The sequence below is a fragment of the Staurois parvus genome, unplaced genomic scaffold (assembly GCF_062004578.1).
Source record: "Staurois parvus isolate SC_StPar_1 unplaced genomic scaffold, SC_StPar_1.0 ptg000334l, whole genome shotgun sequence".
NCBI classification, from domain to species: domain Eukaryota; kingdom Metazoa; phylum Chordata; class Amphibia; order Anura; family Ranidae; genus Staurois; species Staurois parvus.
Window position 1 is genome coordinate 9,135,001 of NW_028318130.1, and position 16,134 is coordinate 9,151,134.

The following is a 16,134-nucleotide window of genomic DNA, read 5'->3' on the forward strand; positions in this document are numbered from 1 at the left end:
GATTTTGTAAGTTTGCTCACTTAAAAAATTTTAGACCCTTCATTTCTTTGTATCATAGGTGTATTTTAAATTATAGAGACAGAATATCAATCAAAAATCCAGAAAAAACATGATACAAATATTATAACTTGAGTTGCAGTTCAGTGAATAAAATAAGTATTTGATCCCCAAGGAAAACATGACTTAGTACTCTGTGGAGAAACGCTTGTTGGCAAGCACAGAGGTAAGATGTTTCTTGTAGTTGGTTACCAGGTTTGCATACATCTCAGGAGGGATTTTGGTCCACTCTTCTTTACAGATCTAATCTAAATCCTTGAGGTTTCTTAGCTGTTGTTTGACAACTCAAAGTTTCAGCTCCCTCCATAAATGTTCTATATATTTAAGGTCTGGAGACTGGCTAGGCCAACTCTATGACCTTAATGTTCTTCTTCATGAGCCACTCCTTTTGTTGCCTTGGCGGTATGTTTTGGGTCATTGTCATGCTGGAAGACCCATCTACAACCCAACTTTAGTGTTCTGGCTGAGGGAAGAAGGTTATCATCCAAGATTTTACAATACATAGCCATGTCTATTGGCCCCTCAATGCGGCAAAGTCAACCTGTACCTTTAGCAGAGAAACAGCCCCAAAGCATAATGTTTCCCCCTCCATGCTTGACTGTAGGGATGGTGTTCTTAGAGTCATAGTCAGTATTTTTTTCCTCCAAACACGGCGAATCGAGTTAATGCCAAAGAGCTCAATTTTGGTCTCATCTAAGCACAGCACTTTCTCCTTTTCTGAATCATTTAGATGTTCACTAGCAAACTTCAGACGGGCCTATACATGTGCCTTCTTGAGTAGGGGCACCTTGCAGGCGCTGCAGGATTTCAATCCATGGCGGCATATTGTGTTAATGGTTTGTTTGGTGACTGCGTTCCCAACTGCCTTATCATTCACAAGCTCCTCCTGTGTAGCTCTTTGCTGATCCCTTTTTTCTTATGATCATCCTTACCCCATGAGGCGAAACCTTGCATGGAGCGCCAATCCGAGGATTATGTATTTCTTCCATTTGCGAATAATCACTCCAACAGTTGTCTCCTTCTCACCAAGCTTCTTGCTGATGGTCTTGTAGCCCATTCCAACCTTGTTCAGGTCTACAATCTTGTCCCTGATGTCCTTTGAAAGCTCTTTGGTCTTGCTAATGATGGAATAGGCATTTGAATGGAAGAAAGAGATTCTGTGAGCAGGTGTCTTTTTTTTTTTTATACATATAAAGAGTTGTCCTTAGGAGCACCTATTTAAATTGAGAGGACTAATCTGTGTACCACATGAGCACATAGCCAGTCTGTGGGAGCCAGAATTATTGTTGGTTGGGAGGGGATCAAATACTTATTTTACTCACTGAACTTTTGGTTGATATTTCGTCTATATAATTTAAAATATACCTATGATCAAAATTATAGACCTTTGCAAACTCACAAAATCTGCAGGGAACAAATAATTATTTTTCCCACTGTAGGTGAATTAATACATGGATGCAGAAGAATTAATTAACCATGATAATACAAACTGCACCTACAAACATGTGAGTCCGTCATTACAAGGTAAGGTAAACACATGACACAGGTTCTATAACTACACTAATACCTAGTTAAAACTACAAAAACCTTTCCAGTTACAATTCCTTTCATGATTTGTACTTGCCTGGAGTTCAACGTGAATATATTTCAACGTATCAGTCTTTAGATGTTTTATTTTTCAGGCTTTTTTCCTTTCCTTTTCTCATCAAGTGACCCTGCTGACGACACTCTTCCTGTTACAGTATGACAGCACTCACTATCCTTATATCTTTGGAGATGCAGCATTTTCACCCAAAGCTGCTATCCAGATTTCGGCAACAAACACTTCCACATCTTAATTACATAGGAAGGAAGTGTTCTGAAAGAAGATAGTGGGGAAAGCTGCTAACATTGTTTAATACATCAATTTAATGCACATGAAGTTACAAGGACACTGGTATTTGGACAGGATCAACAGGTATTTTTCTGTACTTGCAGAAAATATCTTTAGCCTGAAAATAAAATATTAATGCAGCCACCACATCTGAGGACTGGTGAGCTTCAGTATAATAAAATTGTATCCTTGGCTTTAGACATCCTCTAACCTTAAGTCATTAAATTCTGATTCCAGCTGCATTGCAGGGAAACTTTCTAGTTATTCGGCGTAAGGTATCATTGTCATGTATACTGAATGCTTAGAAAAGTTCTTTTAATCATGATTGGCAGTGGCAATATCTGGACTTTCATTCATAACCTCTGCTCCGCCCCTGTAACTTTTCACCTTACTATTGTAAGCATATATAAAGAAAAAGGGATGTAGAGACCCAGGTGATTCCTAAAAATAACATATGGCCTGTCAGGCAAGCTACCCTTAGCCTTTACCTCAGGAATGTCCGAGCAAGCTGGTGAATTGAGGGGGAAATGTAAAGCAATCGATTTTTATTCACAGATTTTCTGCAAAGAGGGTAACTATATAAAATTCTAGGGTTTATGAAGGTTACTTTTTACCTTTTCAAAACCAACATATTCTTGATTGTGGTTTGAATAGGTTTGGGTCCTCCCTTTTTTTTTTTTTTTTTTCTTTTCCTTCTGTATGTTCTTACCTTTTTATCCCAAATTAGCCACCCAGTGAATGCAGCATTGTCCTGGGTTCCATGTCACCATCTTACACTCTGATATCAGAAGAAAGCTGTCTTTTGTAGCAGACCTTTGATGGTGTGCTGCTGGATCTACTTCCTCCAGTTACTCTCTTTAAACTGAAGCCTTCTGGTATATGTGACAAGGATATATCAGGAGGCTGCTGGAGTGAAATAAAACTCATTCTTGCCTAGGGAATTATGGCGGGAGGGGACAATTTACTGTTGTGCAGTAATGTAAACCACTCACAGACTATACATTTTATCTGTGGCTTACTATATAGTAAACTTCCTAAACGAAACAGTCTTATTGGATGGGCATGTAGACAAGAATCACAAGACCAAGTGGCCAGGAGAGATGAAGAACATTGGGCATGCCAAATCTGCACACTCATAAACAAGCCTTCAGATGAGAAATGTGATGCGTGTCTATCTCCTAAACCAAAAGGTATTGTCTATTGCAGAATATGCAATGTATACAGCATATATAATACATTGATGCTCGGAGCCCAGTTTTACACTGCTGTTGCGGTTAGACAGAAACCTACTGTATCACAATAAGCTGATCATTTATTGCTATATTAATTTTACAGGCAAAAACGATTAAAGTGGATGTAAACCCTGTGAAGATGACACACAGAGATGAAACAAATCCTCCTACATAAGTTATACCTGTCTATCTGCAGTCTTTTCTTCTCTACAGCTGCTCAAAAGTCCAGAATGTATAAAGCTTGTCTCAGCTTGAGAGCTGATTGGAGAGAAGGGGACACGCCACCCTTCACAGAATAGGAACAGAGTTGAGGCTGACAAACACAGTCTGTGCGCTGGAGCTCCTTCCCTGTCACCTTTTTGTTTTTCTCTTGGTGTCCCGAAAACTTTTCAGAAGTGATTCATGCGCTTAGCAGAGGGACGAACCAGTAGACAGAAATAACAACACTTCGTGCCTTGGATTGAGGCAAGTACACACTATAGAGGGATACACTTTACTTTACAACTACTTTAACCACTTGACAACCGGCTATAGCTAAATGATGGCTACAGCGTGGTTGTCCAGTTCTGGGAGGGCGTCATATGACCTCTTCCCAGAATGCACCCTCCCGCGCGCCCCCCGCGACACGCACCCGGCGATCTCCGTGATTGCTGTGTTCTACAGACACAGCTGATCACACGATGTGGTAAAAGGCCAATCACAGCGGCCTTTTACCACGTGATTGCTGTGTCCAATGACACAGCAGATCACCAGGTAAATGCAGTTAACGGTTGTCGGCTGCACTTTCCTCACACTGTCACAGCATGAGGAAAATACTGCTGATAACCGGCAATTGTCAGAAAACAGATCAGCACTGATGATCAGTGCCCTGATCATCAGTGCCCAGAAGTGCCACCCACCTGTGCCCAGCAGTGCCACCCACAAGTGCCAAGCACTGCCACCCACCTGTGCCCAGCAGTGCCCCCCACCAGCGCTACCTATCAGTGCCCATCATTGCTGCATATCAGTGCAGCATAATCAGTGCCAGCTCATCAGTGCCCATCAATGCAGCCTCATCAATGCACATTAGTGAAGGAGAAATACTACCTATTTGCAAAATTTTATATTAGAAGCAAAAGAAAAACTTTTTTCAAATGTTTTGCTCTTTTTTTGTTTATCGCGCAAAAAATAAAACACCCAGCAGTGATTAAATACCATAAAAAAACTCTTATTTGTGTGGAAAAAAAATGCTAAAAATGTCATATGGGTACAGTGTTGTATGACCGCGCAGTTGTCATTCAAAGTGCGACAGCGCTGAAAGCTGAAAATTGGCCTGGCAGGAAGGGGGTATAAGTGCCCAGTAGACAAGTGGTTAATTTGACCCTGAGTGCTCCTGAATATCCAGTGAGATGTTGAAAGTGCTTGGGTAGGAAAAACTGAGATTTTGTGATTAAAGGTTTTCTGCATCACCTTTTTTATATAGTAATAAATACCCATCCACTGATTATTGGGTAGCGAACTCTGACTTGCAAGATTTTTTTTTCTTTTTTAAACTATTAGGTATATTGATAGTGCGGGCTCCATTTACTAAGGAAATGGGGGCGAGGGGGGTGGGGGTCTACAGTGTCTTTGTTTTAGTCAAAGTAAAATTCCAGGAACGTGGCTACATATACAGGTGAAAAGACTTATGTTCACTGATATATTACCCTGACTTAAGGATTTGTAGTTCTGTGAAGTGAGTCAAGCCTGTTAGGTGGCCAACATACTTCCTAATTAAGCTATTTGTCTTTCTGGTCCAGCAGTTCAGGTTCTTATCTCATCTCTGCTGTCAGTCTTCTAAAAGGATAGTGAATGATCATCATCATCACCTCTGAGCAGGAAGCTGATGTAGGAAGCTGTATATCAGATCCAAGAAGTAAGAGCGTAGTCTAAATAGAGATTTGTGTATTACACGGATGTCTGGTCAAAATTACAAAGTCTTTGACAAGTAACACAATACACATATATTGTATGTATTTAACAGTTTGGCTGGAGTTCCACTTTCAGCATTTATTAAAGGTGACTGCTCAGTGCTTCAATTGGTGTATATGTGCACACTTGGATAATCATAGTGTTTGTGAAGAGATATTTTAGTGGTCAGAATAAAGGTAACTTTGGGAAAAGATTTTAGCTATAAGGTGCAGATTATGTATAGAGGTCAGATGATTCAAGAAATTTTGACCTGACTATGTATGTGCAAAAACTCATTGCATTTAATAGTGCCAACCTTCAGGACATTAAACAGACTCAAAATTAATTTTGATCTTTATTACCATTTTAAAGGCTGGTATATTGCTGTATGGAGTAGTGATCAAACAAACAATTCAGGGACTAAAACATATTTAAATAATAATCATTGTAGTTTCTGATTGTTCCTCATGGGAATGACACAGGGAAGTTGGTTTACTAAAGGCAAATAGACTGTGCTGTTTTCAAGGGCATTTGCTCCAGAGCTTTGTAAATGAGGTGAAGCTTCACTTTTGCAAAGAATACCCAATCACATTCAAGGAAAAAAAAACGCATTTCTCTTACGTTCATTGACAGACACAACTGCTTTTTCTGTATCCATAACCAAACTGAGTTTTTTTTCCCCACCTACAGGAGCAGGAAACTAGGCAGAAAAATACACTTGGCACAGTCCTTTCTAGACATAAAACCCCCTCTCTGTTATAGGCCTCCAGTTCTTTCACCCTGCTTTACCGTTGCTGGCTTTGACAGCATGGATATTGAAAGCCAGGTTTTGAAGGATGGGGTTGTCTTGCTCGGTGATTCAGACTATTTTAAAGGCTCGTAAGTTTACTTCCCGGGAGATTTATCATTGCATCTGGAAAGCTTATATCGTTTGATGCAACACTTTGGCCTTCCTTCAATGGTGTGGATCTGAAGCTTGGTTTGAATACAATTAAGGGTCAAGTTTCTGCTCTGGCTGTTTTCTTACAGCGTCCCTTGGCCACTCATTCCTTGGTTCACCCATTTATCCAGGGGGTTTGTCATGTGGTGCCCCTTGTGCACTCCCCGCTGCCGCTGTGGGACTTGAATTTGGTATTGTAGGCTCTTCAGAAGCCTCCTTTCGAGAGTATTCCAGATGTTCTCTTACTTCTGCTCTAACAGAAGATTGCCTTCCTAGTCACGATCACTTTGACGTGACGGGTGTCAAAATTGGCAGCTGTATCCTAAGCCACCTTAAAATGATTTTGCAGAAGGACAAGGTGGTGCTTCGGCCATCTCCTTTTTTTCTTCAGAAGGAAGTGTTGGATTTCCATTTGCATGAAGACATTGTCCTTCTCTCCTTGTGTCCTCCACTGTCGCACTCTAAGGAGGTGGCTTTGCGCTCCTTGGACGTGGTTTGCGCTTATTTGCATGTATCTCTCTGTGACTGCTGTCTTCTGGAGTTCTGATTCGCTGTTTGTGCTCACTGACAGTAAGAGAAAAGGCATGGTGGCCTCTTCTGCCACTATTTCCTGGATTTAGCAGACATTTGTGCAGGCGTATGCCATCAGGGGATGGGAACCTCTCTTCACCGTTATGGCGCACTGCATCAGGGCGGTTAGCACTTCCTGGGCGTTCCAACATCAGGCGTCTGTTTCTCAAGTTTGCAAGGCAGCGACCTAGTCATCGGTGCACAAGTTTACTAAGCTCTATAGCTGGCGTCGGCAAGCTGTCGATTAGTAGGTCAATTGTAACCGCGGCTTTGCCTCGGCCGCTCTCATGTTACCTGAAGCGGAGGCAGCATAGTGAAACTACAGCAGAGGACACTACAGTGTGTGTGTGTGGGGGAGGGTGGGTGATGTGAAGCGAGCAGAAGACACTGCATTGGGGGTACAGGACACAATAGTTGGGGGTGATGTAAAGGGGGGTTGAGAAGACTACTATTACGTACCTGGTGATGGAGGCCAATGGAGAGAGGGCTTCCCTTGCGGCTAAGTTCCAGACTCCCCTGGATATGGGACAGCAAGAATCGGGCCCAAAGTTGCACAGGTCGCCTGTAGGAGTGCTGGTCAGAGGTACACCCAGGAGCACAGCTTATGCACTGGAATGGAGCCTGCAGACAGGTGGCGCCTGTGAGAGGTATGCAAGACCTCAGGGTAGCAGAGGACCACAGGATAGTCAGTTCAAAGCCAAGGTCAAGTGTCAGGAGGAGATTGGAGCGGATGTAGTCAGTAGAATAGCCGGGGTCATACACAGAGGAGCGGGAAAGAATATCCATTAGCCAAACCAGGGTCAGGTCAGGCAGAGAAGACAGGTCCAAGAGCAAGCCAGGTCGGTAATAGGAAATCACTATAGCAAAGGAACACAGACAATGGTACTGGGGAGCCAGAGATCAACCAGCAACTTGAGGGAGTGATGAGCCTCCTTATAAAGGCCATCTGGCGCAAAACTGAGCCAATGCGTGCGCAACTGTGCGCATGCGTGTTCCGGCTCACGTCTGCGCGCCAATGTGCATGGATCTTTGCCAACGTGCACTTCTGTGGCCATGCAGGGTACTGGCAGGAGTGCCCGGTCTCCTAGAACTTCTGCTGTGGACAGAACCCTGACAACTACTGTGGGGTTTTTTTGTTTTTTTAAGAGCACTGCCTAGAAACCATTTCCCCACCCCAAGTGTTGGCATCTTCTGATGCTGATTTTTGGCCGCAAGGTTTTGCAGGTGGCTGTTTAGGACTTGGACATCCTTTGAGGTGGTTCAGAGGTTGGCGTGTTGCCCTGAGTTTCTTCTCCATTGTTTGGTTTGCCGACCACTCATTGTGGCACTTCTTGTGGACATCCATGTTTAGTCATGGATAAAGAAGAAGCAGCTGTGTCCATCACTGATCGTAAGAGAATATGGGATTATTTTGTTACCATAAAATCCCTTTCTCTGAGTTAATTTACGAACACAGCACCAACCCCTCTATGGAGTTTTCTCCTATGACACTGCTTGTGACTGAGTGGAGGCCTATAGCAGAGAGGGGGTTTATGCCCAGAGAGGACTGCCCATGGGAGGTGCTGAGTTTTTCTGCCTAGTGTCCTACTCCTGTAGGCGGGGCTATAAAATCCTGTTTGGTCATGGATGAAAAAGCAGCTGTGTCCGTCAACTCAGAGGGGTTTTACAGGGCATAACAAAAAATCCTGTGGTTTTTTTTTTTGCACATGATTGGATGATGGAAGTCAGCAGATCTTCCCCGCATTTACTAAGCTCTGGAGCAACTGCCCTTGCAGAGTGCACAGTCTTTGCCTTTATTACATTAACCCCAAAGTCTGTATGTATGTGTACCTACAAGGTGGTAATCTCTAAATCTCAACAGAAGCAATATGTAAAAAACAAATGAAATTGCATTAGGAGAATGAAATGTTCTAAAAAATATACGTTGTAAAATTACACCTTAAGAGACTAGAATACACATTCACAATATTGTGTGCTCACATGCTATAATAAACCTCTTGTTTTAAAACACAAATGCTAACATTACTTTTCTGTTTTAAGTTTTAGGCACTGCAAATAACGAAAGTGTTAGATGTGACACAGACTTGATTAAGTTTCCATGTAATAATTTTGGAAAATCTTTGTCTGAAATGAAGATAAACAGAAAAACTGCTTTTGGTCATACAACATTGGTCCTAAGTGATTTTACTACCAAAACTAATGATTATGAACAAAATCATAAGTGGATCCCTTCTTCAGAGATATCTGTCAGTTCTTCTTGCAGCAACACACTAAATGTCTCAAATAAGAGAAGAAGCATTGAAACTGAACAGCAGATAATGAATAGCAGTTCAGATGCTGGAGTTTCACATTCATTTGTCCCGCATCAGAAGAGACAGAAGACTGATAAAATGACACAAAATTTCCAAAATGAAATCAACCCGCCAATCAGGTACTTTTTTTATTTTATTTTTTGCTTTAAGATATGCTTTAATGATTCATCTGTTACTGAACCAAAGCAGAGGAAACCCCTTCATTTTATGAGATAACTGAATGTATGACTTGTTCCTAGTTGTTTTAACCACATGACCTTCCGAAGGTTTTACCCCCTTAATGACCAGGGGACTTTTTTTTTGCTGTTCAGCACTGTGCTACTTTGAAAGGATAAGTTCACCTTTGTATAAACGAATGCACATCTTTTTGCAGGTTAAAAAAATAGTGCATTTATTTATTTATTTGTCAACTAGGAGTCTGCAAAGCATTGCAATGTGAGGCTCTTGCAGACTGTCATTGTGTCAGTCTGCGTATGGGCAGGCAGTTACTGAATGAAAAGTTGATGGGAAAGTGCGCACTGGGAGAGAGGGCCTCTCACAGTCACATACTGAATGACAAGAAGCTCATCAGCGCCCTGGTAGTTAATTAAGAACTACCAGCCAACAGCCACGAAAGCAACCGCAAAACGTTCAGTTGACAGAAGGTTTTGAAGGAATGACGCAGCCGGGTTGGCAGAGCCCTGAACATCGATGTGTGGTTTTTTTTGTTTTTTTCTTTTCATTGTGGCAGCGGGTGCAGGGAGAAGCTTGCTATCACAACGGGGAATCGAGGGCGTGCTGGGGCTGCGGGGCCTAAATACGGGTGTAACGTGTTACAAGGAGTGAACTTATCCTTTAACTGGCTATTGCTTGGTCATGCAACACTACGCAAATACATTTTTACCATTTTTCTTTTGATGGTATCACTGGGGTGTTTGTTGCTATATAAATGACAAAATGTAGAAAATTAAAAAAAAAAAACGTGTTTTTCTCTGATTACTGTTAAAACATTTTGTAAACAATCTCTCTCTTCATAAATTTAGGCCAAAATCTAGTCTGCCACATTTCGTTGTTAGAAGAATAAACCAAATAGTGTATATTATTTAGTCTTTGTGAAAATTAATAAAGTACACAAACTATGGTATACAGTACATTTGAAAATTGATCAGTTTTGATGTACTGACAGCCTGTCTCATTTCTTGAGGCCATAAAATGCCAGGACAGTACAAATACCCACCAAATGACCCCTTTTTGAAAAGTAGTCAGTCCAAAGTATTTAGTAAGAGGCATGGCGAGTTTTTTTTGAAGCTGGTTTGTTTTTGGTTTTTTTTTTCTTTTTGCAGTATTTTTGGAATATGAAGAAATTAGTTTTTTTTTCACAAATTGTTTGCATACTGTCATCAGTGCAGTACAGCGTCTTCATATAACTGGTGTGGCAGTGATCAGGAATAATATCTGATGACATTATTTTTTATTCAGATTTTTTTTTTTTTTTTTTTTTTTTTTACATACTGTTCAGTTCCGTGTCACTATTATGATCATGGTTATAAGCAATAGTTTTAACTGTCATGAATGGAAGCCATTCATGACAGCTTACTTACTATTGTCATGCTGTGATTGGCTACATCTTATCACAAGGTACAGGGTGCCAGCTACCATGTGATAGCTGTGGATCAATCACAGCAGGACAACAGTAAAAACTTTGTCCTGAATGGAAGCCATTCATGATAGATTGGCTTACATTGCAATCATGTGTTCGCTATGCATAATCACAGTGATCACATGAAACCTTGGCCGCTCACAGCGGCTGGATACCAAGCACCGTGATCCCGTGCAGCGTGCCAGTGCACATGTGCTAGGCGATGTAAATGGTACCGCCTATCCTGTAGCTTCCATTCAGCTGCAGTACATGAGCTGTGGGTGGGCAACAAATAGTTAAAAATCCTAGTGAATTTAAAAAATATATTCAGAAGCTGCAAATTATGACCGCCTTCTAAAAATACTAGTTGCCTGGCTATCATGTTGGTTCTTTGGCTTCAGATACTGTTTAGAAAAAGTATGTTGAAAGTTAAGAATATATATAAATACTGCTGCGCTAATCCTGGTATATGTAAAATATTAATACAGTGCTCAGCATAAATGAGTACACCCCAACAGATTTGTCAGAAAACCTTTACTTTCCTTTCAGAATCATCATTTTCTATGGGACACTTTACTACAAAATACTCCCACAAATGCTGGCCATTAGTTGCAAACAAGATTTGTTCACACACGTTTTTTTTCCTAACAAATTCACTCAAGACCATGTTGCAAAAATGAATACATCCCAATGTAAGTCTTGGGAGCAAAGCAAAATTTTTAAAATCCTAATTAACAAGAAATCAACTAAAGGAGAGTCTAATTATTAAACAGGTTTCCAGCAGACAGGTGATTATAAAGGGGTGTTACTTAACAAAGAAAACCCCTTCCATTTCATGCTGTCAGCAATGGCACAGAAACGTTGCAAGGCCTGAGAAAGAAAATCATTTCTTTACAGAAGAAAGGTGAAGGCTACAAGACGATCAGCAAAGCTTTACTTATAAGTCAGAATATTGAATTTAACAAAGATGGAACTGCAACCATCTGACAGACGTCCAGGCCGTCCATGGAAGTTAAAGCGGAGTTCCACTCAAAGGCAGAAGCTGCGTTGTTTTGCCTCCCCCCCCCCCCACCCCTTCACTGCCATATTTGGCACCTTTTGGGGGGGAGAGGGGAGCGGGTACCTGGTTTTGACAGGTACCTACTCCCACTTCCATCTCAGTTTGCAGTGGTGAAGGGAGCCGGAATTTTGGTCCTCTCCTTTTTCCCCACAGTCTCCTGGGAACTTTCGCAGGTCCCAGAAGACTGCAGACCAATCAGAATGCACAGCGGGCCCCCGACTGTGAAGCCACAAGCTGTCACAGGCTGGTGCCCACAGTTGTGGCAGCGCAGAGAAGGGATGGCATGGGTGAGCACATCGCTGGACCCTGGGACAGTTTTTGTAGCTGCTGACTTTTAATAAACACAAAACTGACTGGAACTCTGCTTTAACACCGACAGGAGTGTCTGCTGATGAGAAGGGTTGAAGAAAATCGCCATGCAAGTTCACTGCAGTTAGCTAAAGAAGTAGAAAGCCAAACTGGGATAATTCCTGTGACACAATACTATGTACACTGCAGAGGAATGGTATGCATGGGTGTTGTCCACGAAGGAAGCCTCTCCTAAAGCCCATGAACAATAAAGCCTGCCTAGAATTTGTCAGGGCACATGCTGAAAACTCTTGTCATCTGGAGTGATGAGACCAAGATAAATGTTTTTGGAACTGATGGCTTCAAACCTGTATGGCATTGCAAAGGTGAGGAGTACAAAGAAAAATGCATGGTGCCTACAGTGAAACATGGTGGTGGCAGTTGTCTCCTGTGGGGCTGCAAGAGTGTTGCTGGTGCCAGGGAGCTGCATTTCATTGATCGAATCATGAATTCACAGATTTACTACAGTGGTCTCTGTCTTGGAAATTCGCTTTAACGAATTTCTCCTTACCGTGAGTACTCGCAGTTGGATGCGCAGAAATCCCCCATAAAGCTGTGTGAATCTCGCTTACCACGACTGCAGCCAAACTACACGATTCCTGCCCATCCAAATACTTTGGTCCTGTTGATTTGTAGGTGATGGAGCTCCGTTACCCTAGAATGATCACACGACACTCTAAGGCTGGTTGCAATCCACATAAGGGCCGGCTTTAGGCTCAGCTCTCTGTTTTTATTAAAAATACACACATGCCCCCCACATGAATAAAGTCAAACCCTCCCACCGAACAATACAATGGGGATTGCCTATACAGAGGATATACATTCCAATTGGAGCATAGCCTTTGCTATTATCTATCACTGGTCCTCCCCCATGAACCTTCTGAGGTCAGCAGACTTCCTCCCCTTCCCCCCTATGAGCCATCTGAGGTCATATTTCCTGTCCTACTAGCTTCTATTGGTATGTAAAATTCTCTGCACAAGCACTCCCTAAAAATATCAGTCTGTACCTGGATGGGCCCGATACGATCTTTATTAAAACACATCCATCCAAGATACAGTTTCAAGTTGGTAATGGGTTGTAAGATATGCATAAGCCTACACGTGGAGTTCACACCGCTTGCGCATTGCGTTATGAAGCCCACGTGGTACCATGCTGCTGATATGTGGATACAGGCCCACGGTCTACTGACAGCAGCATTCGCATGGAATGCCGTGGTGGTATACACGCCGGTCTATAAGCGCAGATCTGCCATCTCATCCATTACCAAGCCGAGTACTGTAATACATACATTGTACATGCGCATGGCCCAATTGCAGCCTTCAGAGCTTTAATTAAGCCACACGAGAGACATATGAATAACACGAATACATGACACATTTAAAGTTCGACCAACAATACAAAATTTCCATGACATTCCCTCCTGTTTTATCATATTCTCCTCGTGTCCCTTCTTGATCTTCTTCAGCTTGATGGGTGTAGTCTCAAACTTCAAAGAGTTCCTGTAGTTGTCCCTGAGAATAAAGCTCCACGGGGTACCTGAAACAACAAGACCCGACGCAGACTCGACGCAAACAGGCTTGATTGAAGCGATGATCCTCAAGAGCGTTGGAACCTTCACTACAGGAAGGCTCTTGCAAAAACCACAAACAGACTTGTGGTATGAATAAAGCTTGTGATCCCACGGTGGTCTGGGGAGATCCAGCAATAGATTCTCAAATTGCCCCTGCAGACGGGGCCACACAAGGCTGGTCTCGACCCAGACAGTTTTCCAAATCGCAGACACAAACAATGATGAGGCTTGAAGCTTGCTTGAAGGTCTTGGAGAATGTGGTCTTCAGAGAGATAAATTAGAGGGAAGCCAGGACGTAATCTGTAGAGAAGGTGGTTGGTTGGTGAGGTCTTCCCCCGATCAGTGGTTGGAGTGGGATCCCCGGAGCGGGCATGGAGATGTGGTCGTCTGCCCGAGCTTGGCTTACACGGTCGATGAGGCAACAGGAACATCTCACCGCGGCATATAAAAGGCAGATGAAAAAGAGAAGCATCAGGATATACACTCCCACTTCCTTCAACCAAGATCCGATGGAGAACAGGAAATCTCCCAATCCTCCCAAACCCTTGAACGGATTCCAACCCTCACTAGCTATAGCTCTAGCTTTTCCCTGTAGTTCACTAACTTTGTCCATATGGGCCTGGACCTTGTCATCGGTGTCTTCTATCCAAGTACAACAATCCTCTCCGATGAACTCACAGAACCCCCCTTTGGCGGCTAAAAGATAATCAAGGGCCATCTTCTCCTGAAGCACTAAAATTCCCATCTGCCGTTGTTCTTGGGCAATTTCTCTGACAGCCTCTACGGTCTCGTTAAACATACTATCCACGATGACAGAAAAATTGTTCAGGCGCTTCATAAGTTCTATTCCCCATCCTGTCCATGAGGGGAACCAAGCCCATGCCTGGTCGCCCTCAGAGAACAGTTCCCTGCGAACTCTCCCTGCCATCCTTACCTTCTTGTGGACCATCAACTCTTCATGGTCCATCACTACATAGGATGCGGGGACTAGCTTTATGAGGGCACACGAACCTTTCGCGTTCTGGGGAAATGTTCTATAGGCTGCCGAACCACACAGAAAATAGTATGGACCTGTCAGAGCAGAGCAGGAGGAGTTCCTCGTTCGGCCTCTGGTACTGAGCAACAGTTGCACAGACTGGGGGATTGCTCCCTCAGTCTGCACATCACATCCGTCCTTCCAACACACGTGGTCTGGTCGGTCAGTGTGGTTACTCAGAAAGGAAGTCTGGTTAGTCAGATTGACAGTTATACCTCCCTCGCAGGTGGTAATCCCAACAAACTTGTTACCTGTGCCAAAGCTGATGTTAAAGCACACCTGAGGGCTGCCTAGCTGCCCAGTTACCCATAATGGACTGGTGAGGGCCCTACAGGAGCTAGAGCTAATATTGGTGCTGAAACTGATGTTACCTGCTAAAAATGTGTCATTAAGTTCTACCGACAAATGTCTACGTGGGGGCTGACCAGGGGTCCCTTGCTTTTTCATGCCGACGCGGATGTCATATAGGGCATGAACAGCGGCCATTGCGGACATGTGATGACTGGGTGGGGGCTTTGAGCATACCCAACAGTTGGTTTTGTTGGCGGTTCTGGCTAAACGCAGGTGCATTTTAAATAAAAGGTTGGGGTATCTGCCGTCTTTTCCTCCGTTCACACACATGTATGACATACAAACAAAAAGAAAAAGGAAAATGACACCCCTCATTCTCTGGTGTAGCTGAGAAGCTTCTTGCAGTGGCTTGCGTGCACCCAGTTGTCTCGTCCCTCGAGCTTGAGTGAGGTAGGTGTCGTCAGCTGGACTTGGTATGGTCTGGTGAACCGTGGCTCGAGTCCGGTTCTTTGATGTTTCTTTAGGACGACCCAATCACCTGGCTCAATAGAAAGAACACCTGTTATTGTATTTGGATCGGGGAGCGATTCGCGAACCCGATGGTGTATCTTCTGCAGCTCCCGTTGCAGAGATTGCACATAACCTGTAAGCTGTGAATGCAAAGACGACAACTGTTGAGGAAAGTACAACCCTGTTTTGGGAGGTCCCCCAAACAACACCTCGTAGGGTGACAGCCCATGTGGTTGCCGAGGGGCATTCTGGATGGAATAGGGGGCAATGGGGAGACACTCAGGCCAAGGTTTTTGGGTATCGGAAGACGTTCAACCTTACCGCTACTCTCGGGGTGATATGGGGTGTGTCGCCGCTGACTCCAGTTCCACCAAAGAGATGCAGTCGTGTCCTTTGGAAGAGAGATTAGTAGTGGACAAAGAAGACATGTTAGCAGAAGAGGTGTTAGTATTGTTAGTCGTGTTGCAAAATTCAGCACTGTCATTGCTGTCCTCCCCCCCCCCTTCTCATCTTCCGACACAGGAAGAAGAGAAGCTGGGTTAAGAATAGTGCATCGTTTGATAGTGAGGTTAGTAGGGGTTAGGAGGGTTTTCCCCTGAGAGGGGTACCTTGCCTTGGATGTCCTGTTTTCGCAGGACCGTTCTGGCTGCACCGGTGTCGATGAGGCAAGGGAGGGGATATTTTAATTCCTCGAGAAAAAGATGGATCTGGGCCGACACCGATTTGCCAACTTCCTATGAGGATTCATAGGAGTTACTTACCATGGTGGTCATAGGGGCGGGGGACT

The 16,134-nt window shown here is 43.4% G+C and overlaps 1 protein-coding gene across 1 annotated transcript in view; it reads left to right on the forward strand.

The window, feature by feature from the left end:
* The window catches only part of NEIL3 (nei like DNA glycosylase 3), a 117,168-nt gene that overhangs the window by 80,516 nt on the left and 20,518 nt on the right, over positions 1 to 16,134 (forward strand). The window contains exons 7-8 of the mRNA XM_089684064.1: positions 2,957 to 3,120; positions 8,642 to 9,032. Coding sequence (XP_089540190.1) covers positions 2,957 to 3,120; positions 8,642 to 9,032 — 555 coding nt within the window. The remainder of the gene's footprint in view (positions 1 to 2,956; positions 3,121 to 8,641; positions 9,033 to 16,134) is intronic.